Source organism: Notolabrus celidotus, chromosome 1 (assembly GCF_009762535.1).
Source record: "Notolabrus celidotus isolate fNotCel1 chromosome 1, fNotCel1.pri, whole genome shotgun sequence".
Taxonomy (NCBI): domain Eukaryota; kingdom Metazoa; phylum Chordata; class Actinopteri; order Labriformes; family Labridae; genus Notolabrus; species Notolabrus celidotus.
In genome coordinates, this window is record NC_048272.1 from 6,913,035 (window position 1) to 6,937,743 (window position 24,709).

At 40.8% G+C, this 24,709-nt stretch overlaps 4 protein-coding genes across 8 annotated transcripts in view; 3 read left to right on the forward strand and 1 right to left on the reverse strand.

Moving 5' to 3' along the window:
- Positions 1 to 18,395, reverse strand: part of LOC117814691 (S-adenosylhomocysteine hydrolase-like protein 1) — a 38,602-nt gene extending 20,207 nt beyond the window's left edge. Inside the window, exons 1-3 of the mRNA XM_034686187.1 lie at positions 18,267 to 18,395; positions 17,140 to 17,275; positions 16,856 to 16,991 (exon numbers count right to left, since the gene is read on the reverse strand). The gene's annotated coding sequence lies outside the window, so the exon portion shown is untranslated. The remainder of the gene's footprint in view (positions 1 to 16,855; positions 16,992 to 17,139; positions 17,276 to 18,266) is intronic.
- Positions 766 to 5,679, forward strand: srsf3b (serine and arginine rich splicing factor 3b). 2 transcript variants are annotated; one of them, XM_034686588.1, is made up of 6 exons: positions 766 to 958; positions 1,588 to 1,798; positions 1,894 to 2,034; positions 3,912 to 3,950; positions 4,748 to 4,834; positions 4,999 to 5,679. In XM_034686588.1, exons 2-6 carry the CDS (start codon positions 1,596 to 1,598, stop codon positions 5,024 to 5,026), a joined length of 498 nt encoding a protein of 165 aa, XP_034542479.1. In that variant the 5' UTR covers positions 766 to 958; positions 1,588 to 1,595; the 3' UTR covers positions 5,027 to 5,679. The 2 variants fall into 2 exon arrangements, with proteins under 2 accessions (XP_034542479.1, XP_034542487.1); XM_034686596.1 differs by lacking the exon at positions 766 to 958 and adding an exon at positions 1,125 to 1,238.
- Positions 10,192 to 15,272, forward strand: cdkn1a (cyclin-dependent kinase inhibitor 1A). Of its 3 annotated transcripts, none has more exons than XM_034686576.1 (3): positions 10,192 to 10,338; positions 13,109 to 13,556; positions 13,649 to 15,272. In XM_034686576.1, exons 2-3 carry the CDS (start codon positions 13,118 to 13,120, stop codon positions 13,702 to 13,704), a joined length of 495 nt encoding a protein of 164 aa, XP_034542467.1. In that variant the 5' UTR covers positions 10,192 to 10,338; positions 13,109 to 13,117; the 3' UTR covers positions 13,705 to 15,272. The 3 variants fall into 3 exon arrangements, with proteins under 3 accessions (XP_034542467.1, XP_034542459.1, XP_034542450.1); XM_034686568.1 differs by lacking the exon at positions 10,192 to 10,338 and adding an exon at positions 10,364 to 10,527; XM_034686559.1 differs by lacking the exon at positions 10,192 to 10,338 and adding an exon at positions 12,337 to 12,617.
- Positions 17,815 to 24,010, forward strand: tmcc2 (transmembrane and coiled-coil domain family 2). 2 transcript variants are annotated; one of them, XM_034686240.1, is made up of 5 exons: positions 17,815 to 18,053; positions 20,256 to 20,669; positions 20,969 to 21,588; positions 22,149 to 22,284; positions 23,008 to 24,010. In XM_034686240.1, exons 1-5 carry the CDS (start codon positions 18,051 to 18,053, stop codon positions 23,305 to 23,307), a joined length of 1,473 nt encoding a protein of 490 aa, XP_034542131.1. In that variant the 5' UTR covers positions 17,815 to 18,050; the 3' UTR covers positions 23,308 to 24,010. The 2 variants fall into 2 exon arrangements, with proteins under 2 accessions (XP_034542131.1, XP_034542140.1); XM_034686249.1 differs by having other exon boundaries at positions 17,853 to 17,858; positions 23,008 to 23,307.
- The last annotated feature ends 699 nt before the right edge of the window (positions 24,011 to 24,709 follow it).

The following is a 24,709-nucleotide window of genomic DNA, read 5'->3' on the forward strand; positions in this document are numbered from 1 at the left end:
GCCATTGTTTTACTTCTGCTTCTTTCTTGTTTTTCAATCGCTGTAAAGCCCTTTGGGTTGCATTTGATTTGTATGGCAAATTTGTATGAAAAGTGCTATATAACAACCCCATTCGATCTGCAGAGTCCCTCTCTACTTTCAAAAGACAGCCAAATACCCAGCTCTTTAGGAAGCAATATGCACTTAGCTAGACTGTTCTCCACTGTTGTCCCCGGTTGCAGATCATGTCGTCCAGCTACAGTTGACTCGCACTGACCTGCTCTACTCTGGGAATCTGTGTTCAGCTCTGGAGTGACCCAGCACTTGGTACTTTGGTCATTATTGTGGTGATGTTAATTGTTGATGATGATAATGGAAGGTCTTACTTTTGTGCATTGCCTTTACACTGCTGGACAGTACCTGCACCCAAATGGACTTGAAGCACTTTGTTACTCGTACTGATCTTGTTTCCTCTTGTCTAGATCTTTGCTTGTGTTGTTCTTGTTCTCGTATGTATGTCGCTTTGGATAAAAGCGTCTGCTAAATGACATTGTAACATTGTAACATATAAATAAAGCTTGATTGATTGATTGATTGATTGATTGATTGATTGATTGATTGATTGATTGATTGATTGATTGAACCATGTTAAAGTGTGCGTTCGTTGATTATTGCCTGGTGTTCTACCGTTGAAAGTACTCAGAAAATACTACAATAATTCTGAAATGTATCTCAATAAACTGAAATAGATGAATCATTTCCAGTACCAATGATGTGTTCAGAAACTGAAATGTAAATGCTGTAGTGCGGGAGGAGGGGGGTGGTGTACAACAACCCGCCCTCTTGAGAGCTACAACCTGGAGACCCTGCTGACGAACGGAGCTTATTTCCCGTCACGCCATTTTCTATCGTCAACCCAAGAAGAGAAGAGCAGCCCGTGAAGCGCGGGTAATCGAAACTGTGGATATCTCAAAAAAAGGTAAGGTTAAAACCACAGAGTTCGTTGTGTGTCGCAGTAAAATCGCTGTACAATGTCCCGTTTGTATGAACGGATCGAGTCTCCGCATGCATTTCCTCTATTGTTTGAATTCCGTGATTGCTTTTGCTGCTCCTCGGGCCTCGGCAGGCGTCAGCCATTTTAGCTGTCGCTAAGTAGCCGTTAGCTACAATGAGCTCCAAGGCGTCGAATCATCGTCTAAAATCATTTAACATTTTTATTAAGAGTCATAACTAATGTACACAGTTAGGTTAGCGCTTGGGTGAGTATTTGGAGTGACCATAACCTGTTTTGGGGGATAAGCAGGAGTTCAATTACCACGAATAGCATGTCCTGGTAAGCTAAAGCTAACAGTGGACTTCGAGCCCGGCGGACATAGGCCATGCTTTTTCCTTTGACTAAAACATTCAGAAATTGCATGTTGTATAAAGTTCGGATAGATATGTTATATTTCAATATAACACTTACACAACCTATATATTTTTAATGCTGTAACTGAAAGATTGAATACAGAAAAGCTAACTTGCCCAATATGTTTGACTGAATTGGAAGCATTTTTGTGAAGATCTGCATTAATATCCCACTAACTGTCTTCGTCCATCAATTTTCAGACTCAGTCATGCATCGTGACTGCCCTCTGGACTGCAAGGTCTATGTTGGGAATTTGGGCAACAACGGTAACAAGACTGAGCTAGAGAGGTCATTTGGATACTACGGCCCCCTCCGTAGTGTTTGGGTGGCCAGAAACCCCCCAGGCTTTGCCTTTGTAGAGTTTGAGGATCCCAGAGATGCAACTGATGCAGTGCGTGAGCTCGACGGAAGGTAACCTTTTACCTTTTTATCAACCTTTAAACTTGATTTGATTCATTCTCATCGCTGCAGTTATAGTACATCCTACTGTTTTTCTCATTTTACAGGAATTTGTGTGGCTGCCGGGTTAGAGTAGAGCTGTCAAATGGTGAGAAGCGCAGCAGAGCCCGTGGTGCTCCCCCATCATGGAACAGGCGTCCACGAGACCGAGATGACTACAGACGTCGTAGCCCACCACCTAGGCGAAGGTGACCAAAATTGTTCTTTGGCAGTGGCCAGCTTAGACAAAACAGAAATTATATTGTGCCTAAATACTCTTCCTCCAATCCACAGTATATATCCTGAGATATACCTGTATTTTTCCTGTCTAGGTATAGTGCTATAGTCTTTTCTACTGATTATACATCTGTGAAAATTGCTATGTCTAAGGCTTCCAATTTCATCTTCATTTATTGTTTATCTTATCCAGGTAGCAAAATAGATTCACAACCCAAAATCTAAGTTTAAACCTAAACTGTTATTTAGTGGAGCTTTATACTGGAATTAACCTCTTAAAATCTGGCCTGCAAGACTCAGACTTCTTAAGGCATTGATGATTCTTTTGGGGTGAACATTTTTGTGCACGTTCAAAGTTTCAAAATTTTAAATGCTTGCAAACAAGTCTTGCCCAGGGCAATTCCTATGTTGGAAACTATAAACTGTTAAACTTTGAGGGGGGGATAAGTGCCAATGTAATGCATTTTTTCTTTTTGTTTGAGGATGCTTTTTATTTTTCATCTATATTAATAAGAATGAAACCCGTTGCAGAGCCACCACCATGCCTCTTCTCACCACCCTCTGAGTCAATCAACTAGTCCTCTTTCAGCATCATGTGACTGCTGACCATCGTGCCCCACTCAGCTTGGCTGGTGCTGTCACATGACCCAGGCATGGCCAGTCGTCAGGTTGCACCAACCCATTGGTTCCTCAGCATGCCCTACTCAACCTCCTCCTCCTTCAGCCTAAACCCAAACGGCAGCGGCCCACCTCTCATTCCCGACCAATCAGCGTATTACGTACTCAAATGTCTACAACCTACCAACAGCAGCCTTCAGCTTACCAATTAAAGCAGGAAAAAAAGCCACAGCCAGCCCCCATCTGCCTGCCACCTAATCACCTTGCAGCATCTGGCCAGTCCTATTCAGCCAAATCTACCTACCCGGCCGACAGTCTGCCTCCCTTTCGTCATATCTAGCTTGTTGAAAACCAAAACTACTAGTAAGTTTTCCTGCTTCATTCAGTACACTGCTGATTTCAGTTTTAAGAGTGAAGAGACAGCTGGTTTCAAAAGGTTATTCTTTTTCTATTATTTGCATCAGTCTCGAACTTCACATTTCCAAAGATTTCGATTACAAACAAACATATAGTTTGTCTTTTGGGGCTCTGAGCAGAATAAAATCACACACGTCATATTTCTTCTCAACCCCCCACTGAATGTCAAAGGGGTTTTTTTCCCTCTCACTTTTTGTGCTGTATGGTTGGTCATAACAGATTTTAGTCTGGTTGATTCACAAAACTTATACTCAGTGACCAGTACATTGTTTTTGTTTCAGCTTCCTATTCCTTATTATGCTCACTTTATCTGCAGTGGACAAGTTTCATACAGATGGTGACCTCTGTGTGTCTTGTCATTTACACACTTTGGCCAGCCCATAGTGCAACACTTAGCATACTGACGGGAAGCAAAGTTTGCTCACAAGCTCTTTTTTTTTCTTAAACTTTCCTGCACAAACAATGTACAAAACATTTTTTTTTAAACCTTAGAGTACACTTCTCTACCACATTGCACTAGTGATTTTATCTAGACATATTCATAACACTGTGGAATAGGTGCATAAGAGTTCCTAACACCTTCCATCTTTGTGCACTTGGTCCATTGCAAATGAGGTTTCTTTGATTAAGGTGATTTTAACCCTGAAAACAAAACAACAAAACAAAAAAACCAGGTCTTTTTTTCCATTTTGAGTTGCAGAGATAGACAAAAAGGCTGAATTGAAGGGGGCCCATTTAAGAAAAGGGTGAGAACAGTGGAGCTGTGCAGGGGGACAGTTTACTGGTCTTAACTCTTGTGTATTTTTTTGTGCAGATCCCCACGCAGGAGGAGCTTCAGCCGCAGCCGAAGCAGGTATGTCAACCCCCAAAGTTTGAATCTTATAGAATATTATCTGTGTATATATTTTTATCTGTGGAGGACTTACATTTAAGAAGCATCAAGGTATTCTATATAGTCCGGCATATCTAAGTGGCGTGTCCACTGCCGCCAATTTTTGCACTAGGAGCGCCCGTAGTTCCAGAGCGGTTATCACCAGTGTTTACTGTTACTGGGTAACGAAAGTCGAAAAAAGTCACTTCTGCATCCCATTAGGTCTGTTTTAAAATTCTCTGTATGCTTCATACATGCTTTCATTCAATGGCATTTTAACGTGAAACTTTAAAACGTATTGATAGAAATTGTGTAAGAGCAGCAGCAGCTCTAAACCAGGAAATTATATCTCGCCAAAATAAGCGTGATGACTTTTCTCCTCCGCACGGATCTCCATCATTGTGTTGATAAAGATGATTGAAGAGGTCCTGTCACATCTTGATTCTGATTGGTCGGTGATCAAGAAATGACATTGATGAGCGCGGCGGTGTTCCAAAAGTTGAACTATTTTCTGCTGCTGAATCAGATTGAGTTTGAATAGAAAACTGACGCTGCCAGTGCCAAAAACGCTGTCTGTGAAAACGCCCCCTTAAAGGATAAAAATCATATCTACCTGACAGCTGAAGAAATAAAAGAACCTCAAAGGCCAGATTGGGCACAGACCCTGAGCAGTTTATCTGAACTCAATCCTTGTGCTCCCAATATGACAGGCAGAACATAATATAAGTATGTAGAAAATTTAAAAATGGAACTTTAAAGTAATGGTTGTTCTTTTGCAGGTCTTTTTCCAGAGACAGGAGGAGGGAGAGGTCCCTGTCCCGGGACAGGAACCATAAACCTTCAAGGTCATTCTCACGATCAAGGAGGTACACATATCTTCAAGCTATCCCAGAATCATTTCAGTTATTAATTGAAACAGATATTTGACAGCGCATGTGAATCCGAAAAGACTGTTTGTGGTACTGCTGAGGGTATCACAGTAAGAAGAGTAGTCACTGATTTCTGCTATCTTTCTTATCCTCCCCCACAGCCGCTCCAGGTCTGCAGACAGGAAGTAGAATGTCTGTCAGGCGCAACGGGAGCTGAGAATGAACGGTTCTACAGGAATTGCCGTTTCATATGATGGATTTAAACTTGGCCAACATGGTCATTTTTGTGTTGAGTTTTTTAAACAATCAAACATTTTAGTGTCCCTCCCCCTTCTTGTTGCAGTACCTTTCAAATACACGTGAGTGGGTGTGTACAGGTGTGAAGTCACATCCATCTCGTCTGTCCTGAAACATTTGTGCCACCCAGCATTCCAGTTCACCAGTTAATCTCTTAAGAGCTTTTGGTTTGTTGATGAATGTACTGTGTAGTTTCAATTAGTGTGAGTAGTTCCTCGTTTTTTTTATTGTGTAAACGCCAGCATTTTTTTTTTTTTTTTAAAGGAAGGGTTGGGATGATTTATAACTAATGTCCCTCCTATTGATTGTCAGTAAAACCAACCTATTTTCAATGTGCAACTTTCTTACTTCATACTGAAGGTTTCTGTCAGTGTATGATTGGTTGGTTGTAATTAATGCACCATGTAATTCACAATGCAAAACTTAAGCATTGAGTTAAAAGAAGGTGTAGTGAACACAAACCTATTTTGTCTTTGAAAGTTTTCTTTTTCTTTTGTTTGATACTATGTGAAATGGTCTCAATTAAAAATACTGGTTGATCAAAAAAAACTTGTATTTATTTTTTTACTGTGTATTACATACATTCTATTTACTCATCCAGCTATCCATTTTCCACTCAAGAGGGCCCTCTGTGAGCATGTATGGTTCACTCAGTCAGGTGTCTTGGTGGCACTGCTGAGATTTTGCCTTGTAGGCTGGCTCCATTGTTAATACACATACTGAATATTTTACATACATTTTAAATTATTCAGCTGCCATTCAAATTGACCTCACAAATTAAGTTATGACTGAGTATTTTTATATTGAAATTCATGGTTTTAGACATTTTTCATCATCTTTAGGATCTGAAGGTTAAGCCGTCTTTTTTAATTGAGCCTATCAGACACTGGTAAGTGAACTGTAGTTTTAACTCAAACATCAATATACTTTTTAGAGTTTTGCAATCAGCAGAGATGCATGTGGAAAACAACTTCAATTCAAAACCTTTATTGAGAAGACATTAAGGCTTCCTTCATTTCCAATGTCAAGATCACAGGCACATTAGAGCAATGAACAAACACAATCATTCACAAAACAATAGATTAATCAAAACACACAGGTCAGAGTCTTAAACTGCAATAGAGGGAATGGATATTAAATGAAAGTCTGTTAGAGGGTATTTAATGATTTTGAGGCATCAATGGAAAATGCAGATCTACCCAGTTCAGTGTGTTATTGACTCGAGGTGCTTTAAGAAAGGGCCAATCACTTACTGAGCCAACTTACTATGATCCTTTTTTTAAAAATTCCAGCTAAGTAGCAGTTAAAGGTGCAAACTGAATGTCACAGTTCAGAGATTGGGTCCTCAAATTTTGCAACAAAATATCAAAAACAATTTAAAAGAAATAAAGTCTTAACTACCCAAGGATAAAAAATGTAAGTGTGGACGAACTAATGTTATTTTGTCACTTGCTAAGTACTTGGAGCCAAGCCTATGTAAAGGATGTTAGGGGAGCAAGAAAATGTTGCCTAGCAAGTTCTCTGCCCAGTTTGCCCCCATACATTTCCCTCCCTTTCAGTCATACATGGTGTCTGGAAGGAGCTCATTATGTAATCTAGTTGACTGATGGTTTAATATTTAAATCGTAGAGATGGGTGGCAAGATATCAAAATAACGGTGTCCTTGTGCTAGTTAATTTTTAATTAAAAAAAAGCTAATGTAAAGCCAATTAAGAGTTCCCGAGGGCTATCAGACATCAAATATTTGCAGTAGTGGGACGTTTCCTCATATAATCCATCATTAAGGGTTTTACAGTGTCATCACAGCAGTCTCATTTGACTTAATTGGCTTTATGTTGTTGAAAGTGGTGAAAGATAAGAAGTTGTTTTTGATGTACAGCTGTGAGTTTTTTCCTCACTCCCACAGACACAGCGCCACTTTCCCTCCCACTATCCAATCGTGTTTCACGGTAACACCCCTGCCAAGCCCACGGCTCCGAGTTCATGTCTACAGTCCACGTGAGCCGGCACAACAGAGGCTCAAAGTTTCTCAAATATCCGCGCGCTTTTCCACGAGTTGCTCAAGCCCATGAGACAGGTCTCAAATTGAAAGAACTCGCGGGAATCCACTCAGAAACCCGAGGTATTTCCACCCACTGTTATGCAAGGCACTGTACAGCCTGTGCCGCCCACGGAGCAAAGAACATGACAAATGAATCGTCTGGGAAACATGGGGGTACAGACTGAGCCAAATGGTCACTTGAAATTAATCAAACCTATGTATATATATTTAAGTAATTTGTTAATTGTTTAATAATTTAATAATAGAAATAAACAATGGACTCTGTTTCTCATACAATTGCCACTTTATCTCACCTGTCAATCATTTATCTTTGGGTTTCGGGCAATTAAAAAAAAAAAAAAAAAAGTACCTAATTTGAAGATCTCATTGCATGTGAACTCTGTAAATCTTGCAATTTCCTAAGTCATATTTTTTATAAACATGCACGTTTTATTAATAGCTTATATATGTATGTATGTATGTATGTATGTATGTATGTATGTATGTATGTATGTATGTATGTATGTATGTATGTATGTATGTATGCATGTATGCATGTATGCATGTATATATATGGCAAGCCATTCAGAAAATAATATATTGAATGAAGTCTGAATATATGGAATGAAAGCTAAAATAAGTACTCTGAATACACCACTTATAATTGTATTGTGTATTTCTTCTCTCACTAGCCCCAATGCAATGATGGCAGCCTTTTCCATGTGTAAGTGTTTTCCAAGGGTAACGTTTATGTGATCCTGGTCCATAAAGCTCCAGTTCACACAGAAATTATGTATGCCTCAACACTGTTAAACCTTTAATCAACCTCTTCCACCTTCTGGGATCATTAAAATCAATATTTGTATTCAATATTTATTCATAAACACATTCAGGCAGTACATATCAGAAGAGTCTATGTGTAGTTTATAAAGTCATCAGGTAACCTTTCCTGACTGTTGAGGATAAAAGTCAGGTTTTATCGTTACAGCGTTGTGTGTTATGTAACCAAAGCACAAGGTGATAAAGTGGCGAGGAGAAGTCCCGCAAAGACCTCACTACATTGTTTGCACCATGTTTTTATATGTTTGATTGTCTGTGGTATTAAATTTTCCCAATGGATGTAGAGGAAATACAAATGTTGTAGCACACAATGAATGAGATATTTTGCCAGGGGCTTGGAGACCCTTTACACTACAGCTACCTTAACTCACAGATAATTCACTCAGCTGTAAAAATGCAGAGCCTCTTTGTGTGTGAACACAACCGCTGCTGCTTAGTTACAAACAATATGCATTCATTGTATCCCTCCATTTTGTTTGAACTTCATTATCTTCTGTACACATCAGGACTGAATATATATGAAGTAACACTTCTGAACTATTTCCAAGCGTGAGTGTGTTTCTCCTGTGTCCTGATGGTTTCCTGCAGAACAAAGAACTTGTTGTGCTGTCAGATCAGTTAGGCTTTTATTCAATGCATCATACAGTTAATGCTGTTGTTGACATGCTGGGACCGGGGCTGAAGGGCACAAAAACAGCATGATGAGTTGGCTGAGCAGACTTTTGAATACAACAAGTAATAGACTGATAAAGGGCATGTTATAAACCCAGAAAACTAGGAAGGAGGACCCTAGGTCAGTCTAAACTTTTCCAAAATGTGTCAACAAAAGTACCAAGTTAATCAAAGTCATCAGTCCCTGTTGAAAAAATTAAACCAAAGAGACTCAAACAAGTTCTCACTAACACACAACTCAATATGGAAAATACCAAATGGACCGCCACACACTAAAATGACTTTACTATGACTTAATTGTGAGCAAACTATGCGTTTCTCCAACGCCATGTTATTTTCCATATGTGAGTGTGTTCCTGCAACCGACCACCACCTGAGTACATAAGTTTGGCTATGCATGTAGAGTCCTGTTTACCATTAGTACACAACTAAATATATTAAAGAAAAATGTAATGGTCACTCTATACCCTGGATGAGGTCAAACATGATCTCTTCAAATACCTGTCTCTACATCACCCTGGTATTTAAACTTTTTCCCAGTGTAGTAGGTTTTCAAGAAAGGTGTTTGGTGCCACAAATACTATACCACGCATGAACCCACGCACGCGTATCTGTAGTGGAGTTGAGCTGAGGGACAGTTCTGGGATGAGGAGCTGAAATGTGTAAATAAAGTTATTTTAACTGCTGCCAAGGGTAGGTGACACATGAAAGAACAAACAGCATCCTCCAAAACAACCTGTTTTTATCTCACCCCCTGGCAAAAATTCACATGTTCACAAAAATGCTGTTTCACTGCAAATTAATTAAAGACAAGGTGAGATTTCTATTTGAAAACACTTGTGCATTTTAAAGACAACAGCAATGAGGTCAGACTTACTACTCTGTCTAGAGGGCGCCAAAATCCACACAAACTGAAAGTTCCTCACAAAGGCTTTAAAATACTAGTACAGAAACATTTAGTAGTTTACTAAACATTGTTGCTGATCAAGATAAAGCTACCTTTCTCTTCTTATTAGTGCAGTATAAACCCTGAAACCGTTCCTTATAATGTAATCATGTTTTGTGTTAATTTCTGGTAGTTTTAGAACAACAGATACATAAAACAGAATTCCACTCAATTGAAATAGTAAGTGGTTTGAAGTGGTTTTGAGTGTAGAATGACATTAACTTCCAATTTGAACTTGAAAACAGTAGATTCTTGATGAATTATAGGTGGCTATCTTTCCACCAGTATTACAATGAATGTAAATTGGGACGTTTCTTGGTTAAATCAAGAAATGGTTGTTGTATTTCTCAGTTTAAGATGAGTTTAGGGAGATTAGCTGAAGTTAAAAAAGTGCCACAGAGGAGGAAAGCAAGTTGCAAACCAGCCCCATCCTTTATCTAAAGAAGAAAAAAAACGTTTCCGGGATTCTGCTCATTCATTCCAATGACATGCGCACTGAGGGGCGGAGGGCTGGATGCTGCTATGCTGGAATTTCCTCCAGACCAGACTACTATCGGGGTCAACACTTCACGTGTGCTCGTGGACGAATTCCACGTGTGTTTGCCGTTTGATCCCGCCCCTGCACGGGTGAAGGGGGTACCCTGCCAACAGAGTTCATAAAACTTCAACCGCTGGTCGTGTGAGAGCACTTGGAGAAGTTTGCAAGTAAGTCATCAGACTTCTGAGTCCTGGTTTCATATTTGAACTATTCGGGAGAGATTTATTGAGTTGAGTTACATTAACTCTTGGGGATACTTGCATCAGTTAAAATATCAAGATATACGCAGATAAACAGCTGCTTAATTTAACAAGTTTGAAGAACTTAATTGGACTGGACTGCAGACGACTTGAAACGTAAGTAAAATTGCAGAGCTTTTTCTCTGAATGCTTCAAGTAATATATCTGGACAGTTTTGTGTTGTATTTGTTTATAAGATACTGTAGCAACAGAGGTCTACCTTGGATATCAAAATAGTCTGTGTATAGATAGATAGATAGATAGATAGATAGATAGATAGATAGATAGATAGATAGATAGATAGATATTTGTTCTTAATAAGGAAATGTGTTGTCACTGTCTGTACAAATAATACATATATGAAACACAAATAAACAACAAACATCCACCCAGCCTGACAACAATGGTGCACATCATCCCACATAATCACTTCTGTGTAATGTTTATGCAGCCTAGAAAAAAGTAGCACTTGGTAGCTAGTCATCTTGAATGTCTATGCAGCTTACAGTTGATTTACATACCTGATTGATCCACATATGTTTTTTATACAAATATGTGAATAGCTACTCATAGCCTCCATTTAATCTACCCGTCTTAATTATAGAGGTCTTTATATACTCATATTTACTTCAGGTGTCATTTTGTCCTTAATAGTTGACCTACAATCTTAAAAAAAACACACAGACGTCATTAGTGAGTCATTAACGTGAAAACGTGAATAACATCGGGGAGGGAGGTCGGTTCAGCAACAGTGACAGCCCATGTCGCTGGTTGACACGGGCTTCACACTCACGTGGAGTGTGTAGTAAACTGGGCAGGGTCTCTGTGCTCTTCCTTCCCTCTTCCGAGCCGGTGAATTCGCTGCACATGCCTCGCTCTCCCGCCACAGCTTTGAATCAATCTTCGCTCCATTCCCGGCTCCGCCCCGCCTCGTCATGGTTTTCACCTCATATGCCGCTATAGAGGGCAGCACATGATTCAAACTGGCTCTTCATAATTATCCATGTAGCTAGACTTTCTCTATCCAGTTAAATAGCTTATAAAATACATTTACATATAGAATTCACACAACAGTAACTCTCAAAGGGTTACAGATGCACTCAGACTACCTTTTGTTGAACTGCTGACTAAACATCTGTCCTGATGGTGTCAGAAATTCTGACAGTAAAAAAAAAAAAATCTTGTGCATTTTTGCTGATCCTCAACCATTACTCACTCCATTTAATAAAGTGTATATTCTGTTTTACATTATTTTGTATCAAATATATTGTCACAAAACAAGGTTTCAGAAGTCGTTTTTTTCCTGTAAATTTATGGGAAAAGTTGGTTTATTTTAAAACGGTTCCTTTCGATTTTATTCTGTTTCCTTGCTTTGTTAAGAAGAAAATGAATGAGCTTCCTGGAGTTCCTGGAAAAATGTCACGTTTCACTTAGGCTCGTTTTTTTTCTCTCTGCTGAGCTGCTCAGTGTGGCCACAGGCCAGTCTGACGAGGCAACAAGACAAGCAGGGCGAGACTTGCAGCTATATTTAGATCACATTTAAAAAATAATAATAATAACAGTCTAATTTGAGTAAAATATATTGTAGTGATAGAGACTGGTAAAAATGTCCGATTTTGATCGCATTTTATTAAATGCAATTGATTTATTTGATCTGCTTCAGTAAAATAAAAAGGTAGTGACCTCTCCTTTCCTGAAGTGATCAAGCTGAATTATCTGAGCTCTTGATTGTTGGTTTAAGTGAAAATCTTGCCCAGCCCTTCCTGGTCCCCTGGCTTTTTATTCTCCTTCCTGTAGCTCCATGGGTCAAATTGTTTATTGAATCTTTACATATTCTGCATATGATTACAATGCAGAGATATAAATGCGGAAAAAATAAAATCTGCTCATCTGCACATTCTCCATGGGCTTCATTAAAAAAACACTTCTGAGCAACTACTCCTGTGGTTGTTTTCAGACAGTCCATTGTCGTCATCTAGTGGTGACTTTGAGTGCCTGCAGTGTTTGCAACCTCTGCTGAGGACTTGCCCTGGCATGTCTGTATCTATGGTCTGTATGAGATTATGTCCAGGCATGTACCAGTTATTCACGCAGGAGGGCTCAGTGAGTCACTGGCTGTCTGCTGTCTTATAAAGGGCTCCTCAGTATCAATAGTCACAGATGCTCTGAAGTGCAGACTGAGGAATTGAACCACGATTAGTATAATGGTAAGGCTGGTTTCTACTTTTAAAATTGAAGGCAGGAAAACATTTTTAAAATTTTTGAATGGTTTTTATTCTGACTTTATTAGCATTTTCTTTTTTCTTTATTCTCTTATAACATTGTATTTTGTTATCGATTTTCTTTGTCAAACACTTTGCTCTGCCTGCTTGAATGCATTAATGGATTGGGATTGCATTTGAGTACTTGGTATTTGAATAATATTAGTTAAAATATTTGGGTTTTAAGTCACATGGGAAAATGTAATGCATCTTTTCTTTTGTTCATATTTTATCAAATGTCTCAGCAGTTATTCTATGGACTGACAATTCATCTGCAGCTGTTGAGAAGTCTTTGCATATTGTCAGATTAACTGAAATGAGTTTAAAATATCCTTTGCCCTGCTGGGATTGGAGGAGCTAGTAAACTCATGCAGCTCAGCTGATTTCCACCTGGGGCTTTATGCAGCTAACATGTGTCTTTTCTCTCTGTCTTGCAGTGTCGAATCATGGCCTCTAAAAACTGGACCCTGAGCTCCCTAGGAAATGGCCCCGCTCGCAGGATGCTGTTTGGCCCAGTCGACCACGAGCAGCTACAGGCAGAGTACCATGCCGCCCTTCGGAAAGACCTGGAAGAAGCCTCAAGGCGCTGGGGCTTCGACTTCATGTCAGATAAGCCTCTGGAAAGCAGTGATTTCAAGTGGGAAAGAGTTCAAGGAACCAAGGTGCCGCTGCTATACAGGTCCTGCATGCTTGATCAGGGACAAGCAGGAGGTCAGAGGGCAGCTGTTACACCCAAAGAAGGAAAGGGTGGGTCATCGCAGATTGGAAAGGAGAACATCCCCCTTACACCAGAGAGATGTTCAGCATTCAACCTGAAGAAACTTGAGAAAAGGCCAATGAGGAGAGAAAACAGAGCACTGAAGAGGAAGCAGTCAAACATTACAGGTACAGTTTTAGTTATCAATAGTTTTGAAGAATGTACCTTTAATTCAACATGGCTTTGTATGAGCTAAATTTCTTTTACTTTATCCCTACAGATTTCTATCCAGCTAAACGGAGAGCCGTTGGGATGCCACTGAAATCTAACCAGTGATTCTCTGCTCAGTTTACTGCAAAGGTGCCAAATTAATATTCTAAAAGAACCACACACACTCAGGAAAACAACACTCTGCACAGACCACGCTGTCACTCATCAGGGGGTCCTGAACCCAGCTCATCTGACAACAAAAGGGACCTCAGCTACACATCATCACAATGGTTAATTAGGATACTGTATCAAACTTGGGAGGGAGGGGGGGGGGGTTTCCCCAGTGCTAAGACGAAGGGGACATCGGAGCTGAGAAGATTAACAGTAATCTCTCAGATCAGTGGATTTATACTCATTTGGATCATTGGGATGCCAAAGTGTTGACAGACATTTCCTACTGTACATTCCACAGGGCTGAAAACACTCTGCTCTGTAGAAAACTCCTGCAGTACAGAGATATGAGCGGTGAACATATCCCTGTACACACTTGAAATATAATCCAAGAAGGTTAAAGTCATTATGTCCTGAAATTAATATGAAAGAATGTCTGGGATAAAACTACAGAATGATTGAAATTGGTAGAGAACAAAAAAAGTTTTTTGCTCATTTGTTGAAATCCACTATTATTTTCTACAATGTGTTCCTATTATGTACAAAACGAGGGCTAGGTGTCATTTTTTTTACAAGCACGTACTGTGCAAAGTGTTTCGTTTTATACTTTATATACTCAGATGTACTGTCGTGTTTTCGTTACTATCATGTACTCATAGGAAAATGCTTGAAATTTGTGATATCATGTACATGCTGATGCTTTGCTTAGATCTTTCATGACAGAAGTGCCATCAAGTCCTCCTCCAGTCCCTCCATGTACTGTATATCCATTGATTTTCAGAGTGGATGTCAAAAAATGTCCAGCCCAGACTCTGATGCGTGTACAGCACCAGGTAGTTAAAGTTAAGTGTGGCACCATGTGTTAAGAAAACGTATATCTAGATTTATGTAGATATAGAAATATACCAGAGATTTATCTACAGAGTTTAATACAGCACTGTTAAGTAGCTCTAACATATACAAAACATAAATGCAGTATTGCACAAACATCTGATAGGTGGTGTAAACAAAGCATACAGTTTTAAGTGCCTTTAAGGCGCTTGTTCCATATTTGAAGATCCATAACAGACAATCAGAAGAAATAGGTCTCATGAGTAAAGATACTTTTTGCTCAAAGCATTTTATTTTTATCTATTTGGACACAAGGTGCAATTATAACAGACGTGTCATATCCACTTCGTTTTAGTTTGTCAATGACACTAATTTATGTAAATTTTCACAATCCCTGCTGCTACGGGTGATCTGGATTGACATCCAATAGGGTAACTGTGATGCGAATCCTTACAAACTGACAGTTTAGAGATGTTTGCCACTGCAAATACAAAGCTAAGAAAACAACAACATTATCCCAAACAATGAATGCACTTCTGTTTATAGATGCTTGTGCACAGGTCCTTCATAGTGTTCAAAGCTACAAATGAAAAGATCTGTCTTTATTTATTGTGAGACACTACAATGTGTGTTAATTGGTTTGTTTGGTTTAATTGTGAGAATTCCAAATTCCAATAAAACGTCTAAGTTAATCATTTTCTTTATTGTGGTCTTTACTCTGCGTGATCCTTTCTTTTATCCAGATCAGTGTGTGTGCTGCTGAGTGTGACAAAGAGCCTTTGTGATGTTGTGAAATGTTCCAGTAGTGTGGGGTCACTTGTATCACTCAAGTGAAAACATGCTCAAGCAAGTTTACCATAGAAATAACATGCCATTGTGACCAAATGCATATTATATTTATATTATATATATTTGAAAATATAAGTAGATTTTGATTTACTTATTTATATTAAGGTCAGGTAGCAATCAAACTTCCCTCTCTTACTACTTTCCCCAATGAAAAACCAAGCAGTAGATATAGCATTAGAGGGAACTCATCTAAATGAGTGCTTTTTATTTTACACCGAAGCATTAATGATGGCTCAGTGGTTACAGGACACCCATAGGCTGTGCTGTATTGACTTCACTTGCCTGTATTCCAAATCAAAAATCAAAGTACCTAATTACAACAGTTGTGTAAATATTGAATAGCTAGCTGCTGCCCACAGATTCTTAGTTAGAATAAATGGATAAATACACTAATGTTTAATTCTTTCTTTTCACAGTTTTTTTCAAATAGGAAGAAAATTAAGGTTAACAGTGGGTGTATGCTGCCCTCTACTGGGCTCTTTAAGGTGAGTAGGTTGTTTTAAAAAGAAGAGCTTGTATTTATAGGAAGGTTGTGGCTTAAAATTATCTCATACAGGAAACCAGCTAAGTGGTAAAGAAGCATAGTATTGTTAACCCTTTTATTGTGATATCATCAAAAGGGAGCACGTAAAAAAGAAAAAGGGATGGGACTCCTGAAAGGCAGGTTCATAAGCCCAATTCAAGCCCACAAAGCACAAATAGATACACTGAACAGCATACTCCAATGAACCTCCAAATTACCCTGCAAGGGTAAGAGCTGTAGACTTCATTGATTATCCATTTTCTGTGTTCGCCAGTCAGTCAGAGCTGCTTTCCTAGAACCATTTAATACATTTATCATGGAAGGATGTGCAGGACGATACTTGGAACATCCCATAAACCCATTGGTTTATTTGCCATGGGTACCACCATCCTGGTATTTTGCTCCCTCATCAATGCCCGTGACCTCAGCTGACACTGTAGTGGTGTATAACCTGAAACCTTGAGCACCTCTGATGAAAATCTCACCTGCACCTGTTGCCTTACCACTGAGGAGCACTTTCATTACCACATTGACCCTAATATTTGGCTGAAACGGCCATTGGTCTTCAGACTGTCTACTCAAAAGAGTATGTATTGGTTGGAGTCAGACATTCCAATGTTGTGCAGTGTTATTTCCTCTGCACAACCATAGACCAAGTCAGGGAAGCAGTTGTTCCTCCCCTGCAGAGAACAGCCCTACAGAACCGTGCCTTTCCCCTGTGAGTTATGGTTTGCAAAAATGTTGTTAAGTCCAACTGAAGGTCCTTCTCCATAGCACCTAGAAACTCCTTTCACATCCCTGGTTTTACTTAAATGATCGCTCAAACAATGGGCCTCCTGGCTCCAATATATCTCCCTTGACTCTACAGTGGAGGCCTTTAAAAGAGAATTGCATACCACATACCAAGTCTCCCTCTGCATGCACAGGAAATTCTTCCAGGGACGGGTGATGGAGATCTTGTGGACCTATGACAGACCTCCTCAGTACACCTCCACTACAGGTTGAATTCAGCAGTTCCCTCTGTGGACCTTCCAGCCATCTTTTCCACACAAAGAGAGCACCTAGAAACTCCTTTCACATCCCTGGTTTTACTTAAATGATCGCTCAAACAATGGGCCTCCTGGCTCCAATATATCTCCCTTGACTCTACAGTGGAGGCCTTTAAAAGAGAATTGCATACCACATACCAAGTCTCCCTCTGCATGCACAGGAAATTCTTCCAGGGACGGGTGATGGAGATCTTGTGGACCTATGACAGACCTCCTCAGTACACCTCCACTACAGGTTGAATTCAGCAGTTCCCTCTGTGGACCTTCCAGCCATCTTTTCCACACAAAGAGAGATTTTATTAAGTTTAGGGGAACTTACTTCAAGTAGCTCACACACACCACCCTTTTCCTTCTCTTCTTAGAGGGAAAATTAAGAGAGTGAGTCACATCTCAAACAGACACTGTGTACTTTGGCATCACATCACTGCAGCCCCACATCATTGCACACTGGGTGTATGTTTGTATTGGGGGTGTTTCAGGGATGAAAGGCCTGAAGCAGGCCCTGCCACAGGCCTTGCTGTGTTCCCTCACTGCCTCTCTCCCTCCCTCATGTGGTCTCAGCAGCACAGAGGCACCTGCACGCCTGCGCTAAGCTCTCCCATCCCCCCGCCCATTTCCCTCCATCATCTGTCCCTCAGCTCCCACATCCATTATAGGGCAGGACAGCTTGCATTTGCATTTAGACTGAAAGAGAGGGAGAGCGCGGGAGAGAGAGGTAGGAGAAACAGGGGGAGGCGGGGGAGCACATGACACAAAAAAAAAAAAAAGAGAGAGAGAGAGAGAGAGAGAGAGAGAGAGAGAGAGAGAGTGATCAGAGCATCACAGAGAGGGAAAGTGGGTGGTTGCAGATATCGATGGTATTAACAATGGAGCGTTAGGATACAGTGAGGTGATAGTCAGCCTTAAAACGGCTGAGGGTAAAGATATTTGAGGAGGGGGGCTCCTCCTCGGTGAGCACAGGGGGAGGAGGAGGAGGAGGCTGGAGGAGGAGGAGGATGGGCCTCGAACACAGACTTGCAATGGCACTGCAAAAAATGGATTAAAGCAGTATGGTAACGTTTCTGATTTAAATTTATCGCTGTGCAGCTTGTGTCTCATCCTCATGTGTTCACATCCACGCTTGTTGACATCCATCGGCCACCCATCATGTCACAGTGTGTCTCCCACCGAGTGAGGAAGGCACAGGTCTCCCTATACCCCCTCCTCCACCTCCTACCCCCTGTCCTCTTGTGGTTTTTTTGTAGTTTGCCATAGACATCTGTTACCTTCATCTTCATCACAACCCTTGTATTTCTCATCCGACCTCCACGAGCCTTTTGATTCATCACCGGACAATCACCCCCGCGTGCACCGTTAGCTCTGAGCATCTGCTCCGTGTTGTTTTCGTTGTCTGTTCTCCCCCATATGTGTAACGATGGATACCGCATCGCCTCGTATGAGCCATCATAACGCTCGTGTAGCTCTTGCTGCAGCATCCCACTTTCCCTAACGAAATCAGGAAATTATTAACCACCGGGGGCTGTAATCGTCATGTTTCCTCTCCACTACGATCTGATTGTAACCTACATTGCTTGAAAAAAAAAAACATTGGCTGCCTTGCTTCGCTGTGTTTGATTCATACTGGCCCTTGTGCTCTTTTCACAGTGTCACGCAAACAAAAGCGTTTAAATCCTCGCGTAGTCCTGTCTGAGGAAATTGGAACAGCGTTATGAGATGTTTTGTTGACATGTGTGTGTCTAAGCTCATATCTGCAGGTTGTGATTACACTCTTTTGACGTCAGGATGAAGGGTCATTAACAATTTCCCCATCTGCCATGCTTAAGTTAATATATAGAATAATAGATAGGCTGTAGATCATATTCTGACCAGGGGGTCCCCTCCTGCACCAATAAGGGCTGGAAGTTAACAAGAGGTGACAACCTGGTGCTGGTTTTATAATGTGAAATGCAAACAGAACGTATGATTGATGCCTGAATAAAAACGTCTAAATGCCTGGCCCTTTACATTTTATATGTAATGCACATGTGTTGTTTATAGAAAGGTGAGCAATAGTAAATAGTTTAAGTGAAGAGTATGATGCTTTGCAGGGCAGGAAGCAGATGTATCACCTAATTAATGCATGATGGCCTTTCTGTGTACTCTCTGATTTCTCTGACAAATCAATTATGGGCATGACCACAAGGGATGGGAAGTAACTGCAAGTCATTTCAGAAGCTTAAGTAGAGTAAAGTCATTAGCTCTTTAGTGTTTCTTCAAACAAACAAGGCTCTCTAGGCTACACATAATAAAAAGGTAGGCCAATCAAACTCTTTATCTGGAGTATTTCTCCTGGTGATACGTTTTTGCATGACACTTCCTAGAAGTATTTAGAGATAATAGAGTCCTCAACACTTTGCAGATATTATTTGATGGCTTGCCTCATCATTCTAGGACTAAAGAAAGTGAACTATGAAACTTCACAGTCTCACTGTAAAGGCATATTTCATTTGACTTAAAGAATCGCCAGTTAGTTACCACTGACTGTATAGCAATATAAACAAAGCGCCTCCATGCTTCTCCCATTGTGAGGTGTGAAGCCAAAAGACCCCCTCAATGGGTGCTGACATATTGGCTCCACATATTTGGTCAAGCCAAGACATACGCAAAAGTGATCTGGCAGTTTTAGTTGCAGGACCGACATCACAACCCCACTAACCAAAACTAGCATTAAACTGACCAATAAAATGTCAGAGATCCTTCAAGCTGGTACAGTCCACAGCAGATAGATTCTTGTGTTGGATTGAATCAGACACTCAATGACTTTGACCTTTGTGTTATGTTTCCTCTTGCCATATCTCCAAGTGATCATATAAACACTTGCATGTGAATCAGCATGAAAAGAACTATGTATACATGTGTTGGCTTTATGACCTGTAATGCAGCCAGTCAGTAGGTGAAGCTCCAATATTTTGCATTCACAGTCTGTACACAACTGTGACGTCCATTTTCATACACAGTCTATGGTTACTTCCAGTTTAAGTATACTTAAACTGGAAGTAACCATAGACTGTATCTGAAAATATAGGATGCAATAAACTTGCCATGCACTTAGAATCATTATGTGTATTATTAATGAAGTAGATATTAATGAATGTGATGTTTCTCATACTTGAGTTGAGTCTTGTTAGTTGTATATGTACTGCATTGTATTCATCTGTATATCGTTGTACTCCCTCCATCCCTGATAACCTCCCCCTGCCCTCTTGTTTCCTCAGCTGGACAAGAGCGAGGTGGCAACTCTAGGCCTACCCCCCAACACCAGCAGCCATGGAGGCTCTGACAGTAACATCAGTGCAGACGGAGCAGGGGCAGCAGCAGCAGCAGCAGCAGCAGGGGTCACAGCGGGAGGTGCTGAGTGTTCGGGGGCTGGTGAGCTACAGCGAACGCGTGCTGCTCTGGAGCACCTGCAGCAGAAGATCCTGAAGGTCACCGAGCAGATTCGTGTAGAGCAGGAGGCTCGAGACGACAACGTTGCAGAGTACCTAAAGTTGGCTCACAACGCAGACAAACAGCAGGCGTCACGAATCAAGCAGGTGTTTGAGAAGAAAAACCAGAAGTCGGCACAGTCCATCGCACATTTGCACAAGAAACTAGAGCACTACCACAAGAAACTAAAGGAGATAGAACAGGTTGGTGGGATGGTACTTTTGTGAACATGTGTTGGTGTTTGGTGTTTTTATGTGGAGCTGAGACAAACTGGATCCAGTGTTGGATGATCTGTGCTGGGACATTTTGTCCAAAAATACCCTGATGATTTTCATCTTCTAAGACTTGTTTCAACCAATACATCATCCACTGTCTAACTTAGTTTTCCACAGCCTGTTTCCTCATCTATCATCCTGAAGTTCTCTCCCTAACACCCTCTCAACTTTTCCTACCTTTGAGATCATCCAATCTCTGCTTCCTTATTTCTCTTCCCTCTCTGCAGAATGGGCCAGCCCGCCAGCCTAAAGATGTCCTGCGGGACATGCAGCAAGGATTAAAGGACGTTGGGGCCAACGTACGTGCTGGAATAAGTGGTTTTGGAGGTGGAGTTGTTGAAGGAGTCAAAGGTGGAGTGTCTGCCCTGACTCACACAGCTGTGGTCTCCAAGCCAAGAGAGTTTGCCAGTCTCATCCGGAACAAGTTTGGAAGTGCAGATAACATTACTCAACTGAAGGACTCACTCGAAGACGGAGTTGGGGGCCACTCTGAGGACACCCCTACACCTCGTGCCCTGAGTGGAAGTGCCACTCTAGTTTCCAGCCCAAAGTACGGCAGTGACGACGAGTGCTCCAGCGCCACGTCGGGCTCAGGAGCAGGCAGTAATTCTGGTGGGGCAGGAGGAGGGGGAGGGGGATTGTTAGGTCCAACCATGGGGAGTCCAAGGCTAGACGGGCACCACCACCACCACCATCACATGCACAGCTCTTGGGACTCTCTGCTCGAGAGCCTTCAGGAGATCAAAGCCAGCCAGGCGCACATGGAGGACGCTATTGAGGACATGAAGGGCCAGCTGCAGAGTGACTACTCTTACATGACACAGTGCCTGCAAGAGGAGAGATACAGGTACACATCCAAAAGAGAGAATGACTAGACAATACTCTTTGTAGTTGTCTGAAAAGAGATCCAATTTTAATCCAGCAGTGAGCAAGCACATTAAAACAGTGGAAACAAAAAACAGGCAGAAACAATACTCTTTGGTGAAATGCCATCTACCACGTTCTGAAGGGTCTTAAAAGGTGGAATAGATTAGATAGACAATTATTAACCGGACATGAATGCATACCAATAGGAGTATTCGGGTGGGGGGACAGAAGCTTGGTGTGTCAATTCACTGATCTAAGTCTAAGCGTTTAGCAGTATACCTTGGGGCTGGTCCAAGGCAAGGTTAAGCCAACCCCAACTTCAAGATAGATCAAAAAAGAAAGGTTCAAACCTACTCTTAAAAAGCAGGGGTTCTGTCTCCTGGGCACAATTGGTGGATTAGCCCTCAGGAGAAGAGCCTGATAATTGAAAGCCTTACCTCCCATACTAATCTTGGAGTTGCACTGGATGCAATTAAGGAGTTAAAGTTTTTATTTTCATGATCTTTTTCTTTTCCTGTGTGTTTTGTCTTGTATGTTCAGGTATGAGCGGCTTGAAGAACAGCTGAATGACTTAACAGAGTTACATCAAAATGAAATGACTAACCTTAAACAGGAACTTGCCAGTATGGAGGAAAAAGTTGCCTACCAGTCCTATGAGCGTGCGAGAGACATTCAGGTAAACATCTGCAACAATATTGTCAACTTTCAAAACAATGGAAAACTCTGTTTTTATTTTCAATTGTTTTTGTATCATCTTGAAACATCTGCTGCACCCGACTACTGCACTGTAGTCCATGATATCAAAGTGTTCTTTATTTATTTATTTATTTAGATTTTTCAAAAGTGCAAGTACACAGAGACATAAGACAAGACATAAACAGATATAGAAAGGAAATATGATAATTCAGAACCAATTCATGATGGGTTGGTTCAGGTACACAACAAAACATCTAGGAGGCTGAATAGCAGTTATAACAGCAGCAAGTAAATAACAATAAGGAAGAGTCACCTTGCAGAGGACCATGAACACACATAGTTACAGTACAAAAACTCTTAACCCAGACCTCTCCTGACAATGTCCCAGAGCCCACTCAGGCCTTGGTCAAAGTATTTTAAGAGACCAGCAGCTCTCTCCAAATTTAGCAGGTCAAGTTATCACAGTGTTCTAACAGACATCCTTTTAAACCTGAGAGGAGCAGAGAAAACGCATAAATACAGATATCCCTTACAAATAAAAAGCCAAAATTGTTTAGTTTTTTATCAGAAATTACTGCTTTTGTGAAGGACCAGGTTACTCTAGCAGAAAACTAGTTCTCAAACAAGTTGTTTTTAGTCTCTTTAATATGACTTGTTGAGATAGAGAAAATTCCATCATGATGTCTCCTTGTTCTCTATTCAGGAAGCTGTGGAGTCATGTCTGACCCGCATCACTAAACTGGAGCTGCAGCAGCAGCAGCAGCAGGTGGTCCAATTGGAGGGAGTTGAGAACGCTAATGCACGAGCTCTGCTGGGCAAACTCATCAACGTCATCTTGGCGCTCATGGCAGTGCTTCTGGTGTTTGTCTCTACCTTGGCCAACTTCATCACCCCGCTGATGAAGACACGAGCCCGGGTGGGCGCCACCGTCCTCCTGACCTTGCTGCTGTTCATCATGTGGAAGCAGTGGGACTTTTTGGAGCCATGGCTGCTGCCCAGCTGAGCTCCCTGAGAGAGACTCAAAAGCAGAGAGGCTGCTTTCAACTCAGTCACCATTTCAGGATGCAGAGACTGAAATAGAATGAGGGCGACTGCAGTTGTTCCCTTTGAGTGTGCAGGGGGGGGGGGGGGGCATCTGAGGACAAAACATGGCACTTTTAGTGGAGGGGTGGAAAAGAGCTGGCAGAGAGAGAGTGAGTGTTCAGTGGTGTTTACAACAATTCTCTGCTTGCCAAGAGACAAAAGACATCATCTCATCTCGCCAGTGATGATGACAAATCATTGATTGCATTGCTGTCACCAAAAACTGAATTTCTCTTAAGAAAACTTTGGACCGTCTTTTTCTAATAATTTATGATACATGAATAAAAATGACTGGACGAACCTCTAATGCTGACCATGTTTGCTGTAACCTTCATGTTGAAGCTTTAGTATAATTAAGAGGAATTTTTTCATGAATGTCATGTACTCATGCATGTCTCCATACGCACACTAAGATGCATCTAGCAGGCATGAGTTAACATTTCATTAATGACAAAATGAATCTTCTATAACTGCCATTTTGTTGACAGAAATATAGTGCAGATATGTTGTTTCTCAACTCAGTGTCATTCCCGGTTTGTTTCACATCCTGTTCTGGTGCTTTTAGCTGCATTTCTTTCTTTTTTCTGTCTTTGTTCTTAAACTTCAATGAAATGTTTTAAAAATACACTGATATCTGGTATATTTCATCATAATAATTCAACAACATTAAATCTGTTATATCCATAGCAACTATTAAAAACCATTACTGTAGAACGACAACTATCCACAGTTGCAAATAAACAGGCATGTCAAACTGTTTCAAAGTTTATATCCAGTTTGCAAAAAAACTGCTGTGTTAATAAACAATGTAAGAAATAAATGATTTCATAAATTAGGCTGACCTCATCATCTTTCATAGGGGTTCAAAGCTGTGACTTATGACACCAGTATACTCTGGTAATCAGAGTAAGAGTAAGGTGTATGCCAGTTCATGAAAAGTATTTTTGACCATTATGATCCTTCTTTTGAAAAAGATCTGCACAGAATCTGGACCAAAACCCAGCCCTAAAGTTTTACCAACACCATGACCTAATAGAAAGATGAACATGAGTCAAATGGATATTCACAACCAGGCAACCCAAAATGAACATGTATTTCATTTATGCATCGTGTTGTAGCTGTGTAAAGCAGTGGTAAATCGTTTTTCTATAACTTATAAAGCCAAGAAATACAATAATTTATGGATATTTTTAAAGCCCCATTAAGGAGGCTTTAACTTGTTGTGAAACAGAGTGATATAAACAGTGATGCCTTTTTATGACCTATCAAAGCGAACAAGATCATTCGCAACAACGATGTCCAATCCTGGTCTGTCACTTTTG

Coding starts and splice junctions, on each gene's coding strand:
- srsf3b (XM_034686588.1), top strand. CDS start 1,596: ATGCATCGTGACTGCCCTCTGGACTGCAAGGTCTATGTTGGGAATTTG. Junction 2,035..3,911: donor AGCCCACCACCTAGGCGAAG/GTGACCAAAATT, acceptor TTTTTTGTGCAG/ATCCCCACGCAGGAGGAGCT. Junction 4,835..4,998: donor TCATTCTCACGATCAAGGAG/GTACACATATCT, acceptor CCTCCCCCACAG/CCGCTCCAGGTCTGCAGACA.
- cdkn1a (XM_034686559.1), top strand. Junction 13,557..13,648: donor GAAGCAGTCAAACATTACAG/GTACAGTTTTAG, acceptor TTATCCCTACAG/ATTTCTATCCAGCTAAACGG.
- tmcc2 (XM_034686240.1), top strand. Junction 20,670..20,968: donor AACTAAAGGAGATAGAACAG/GTTGGTGGGATG, acceptor CCCTCTCTGCAG/AATGGGCCAGCCCGCCAGCC. Junction 22,285..23,007: donor AGCGTGCGAGAGACATTCAG/GTAAACATCTGC, acceptor TTCTCTATTCAG/GAAGCTGTGGAGTCATGTCT.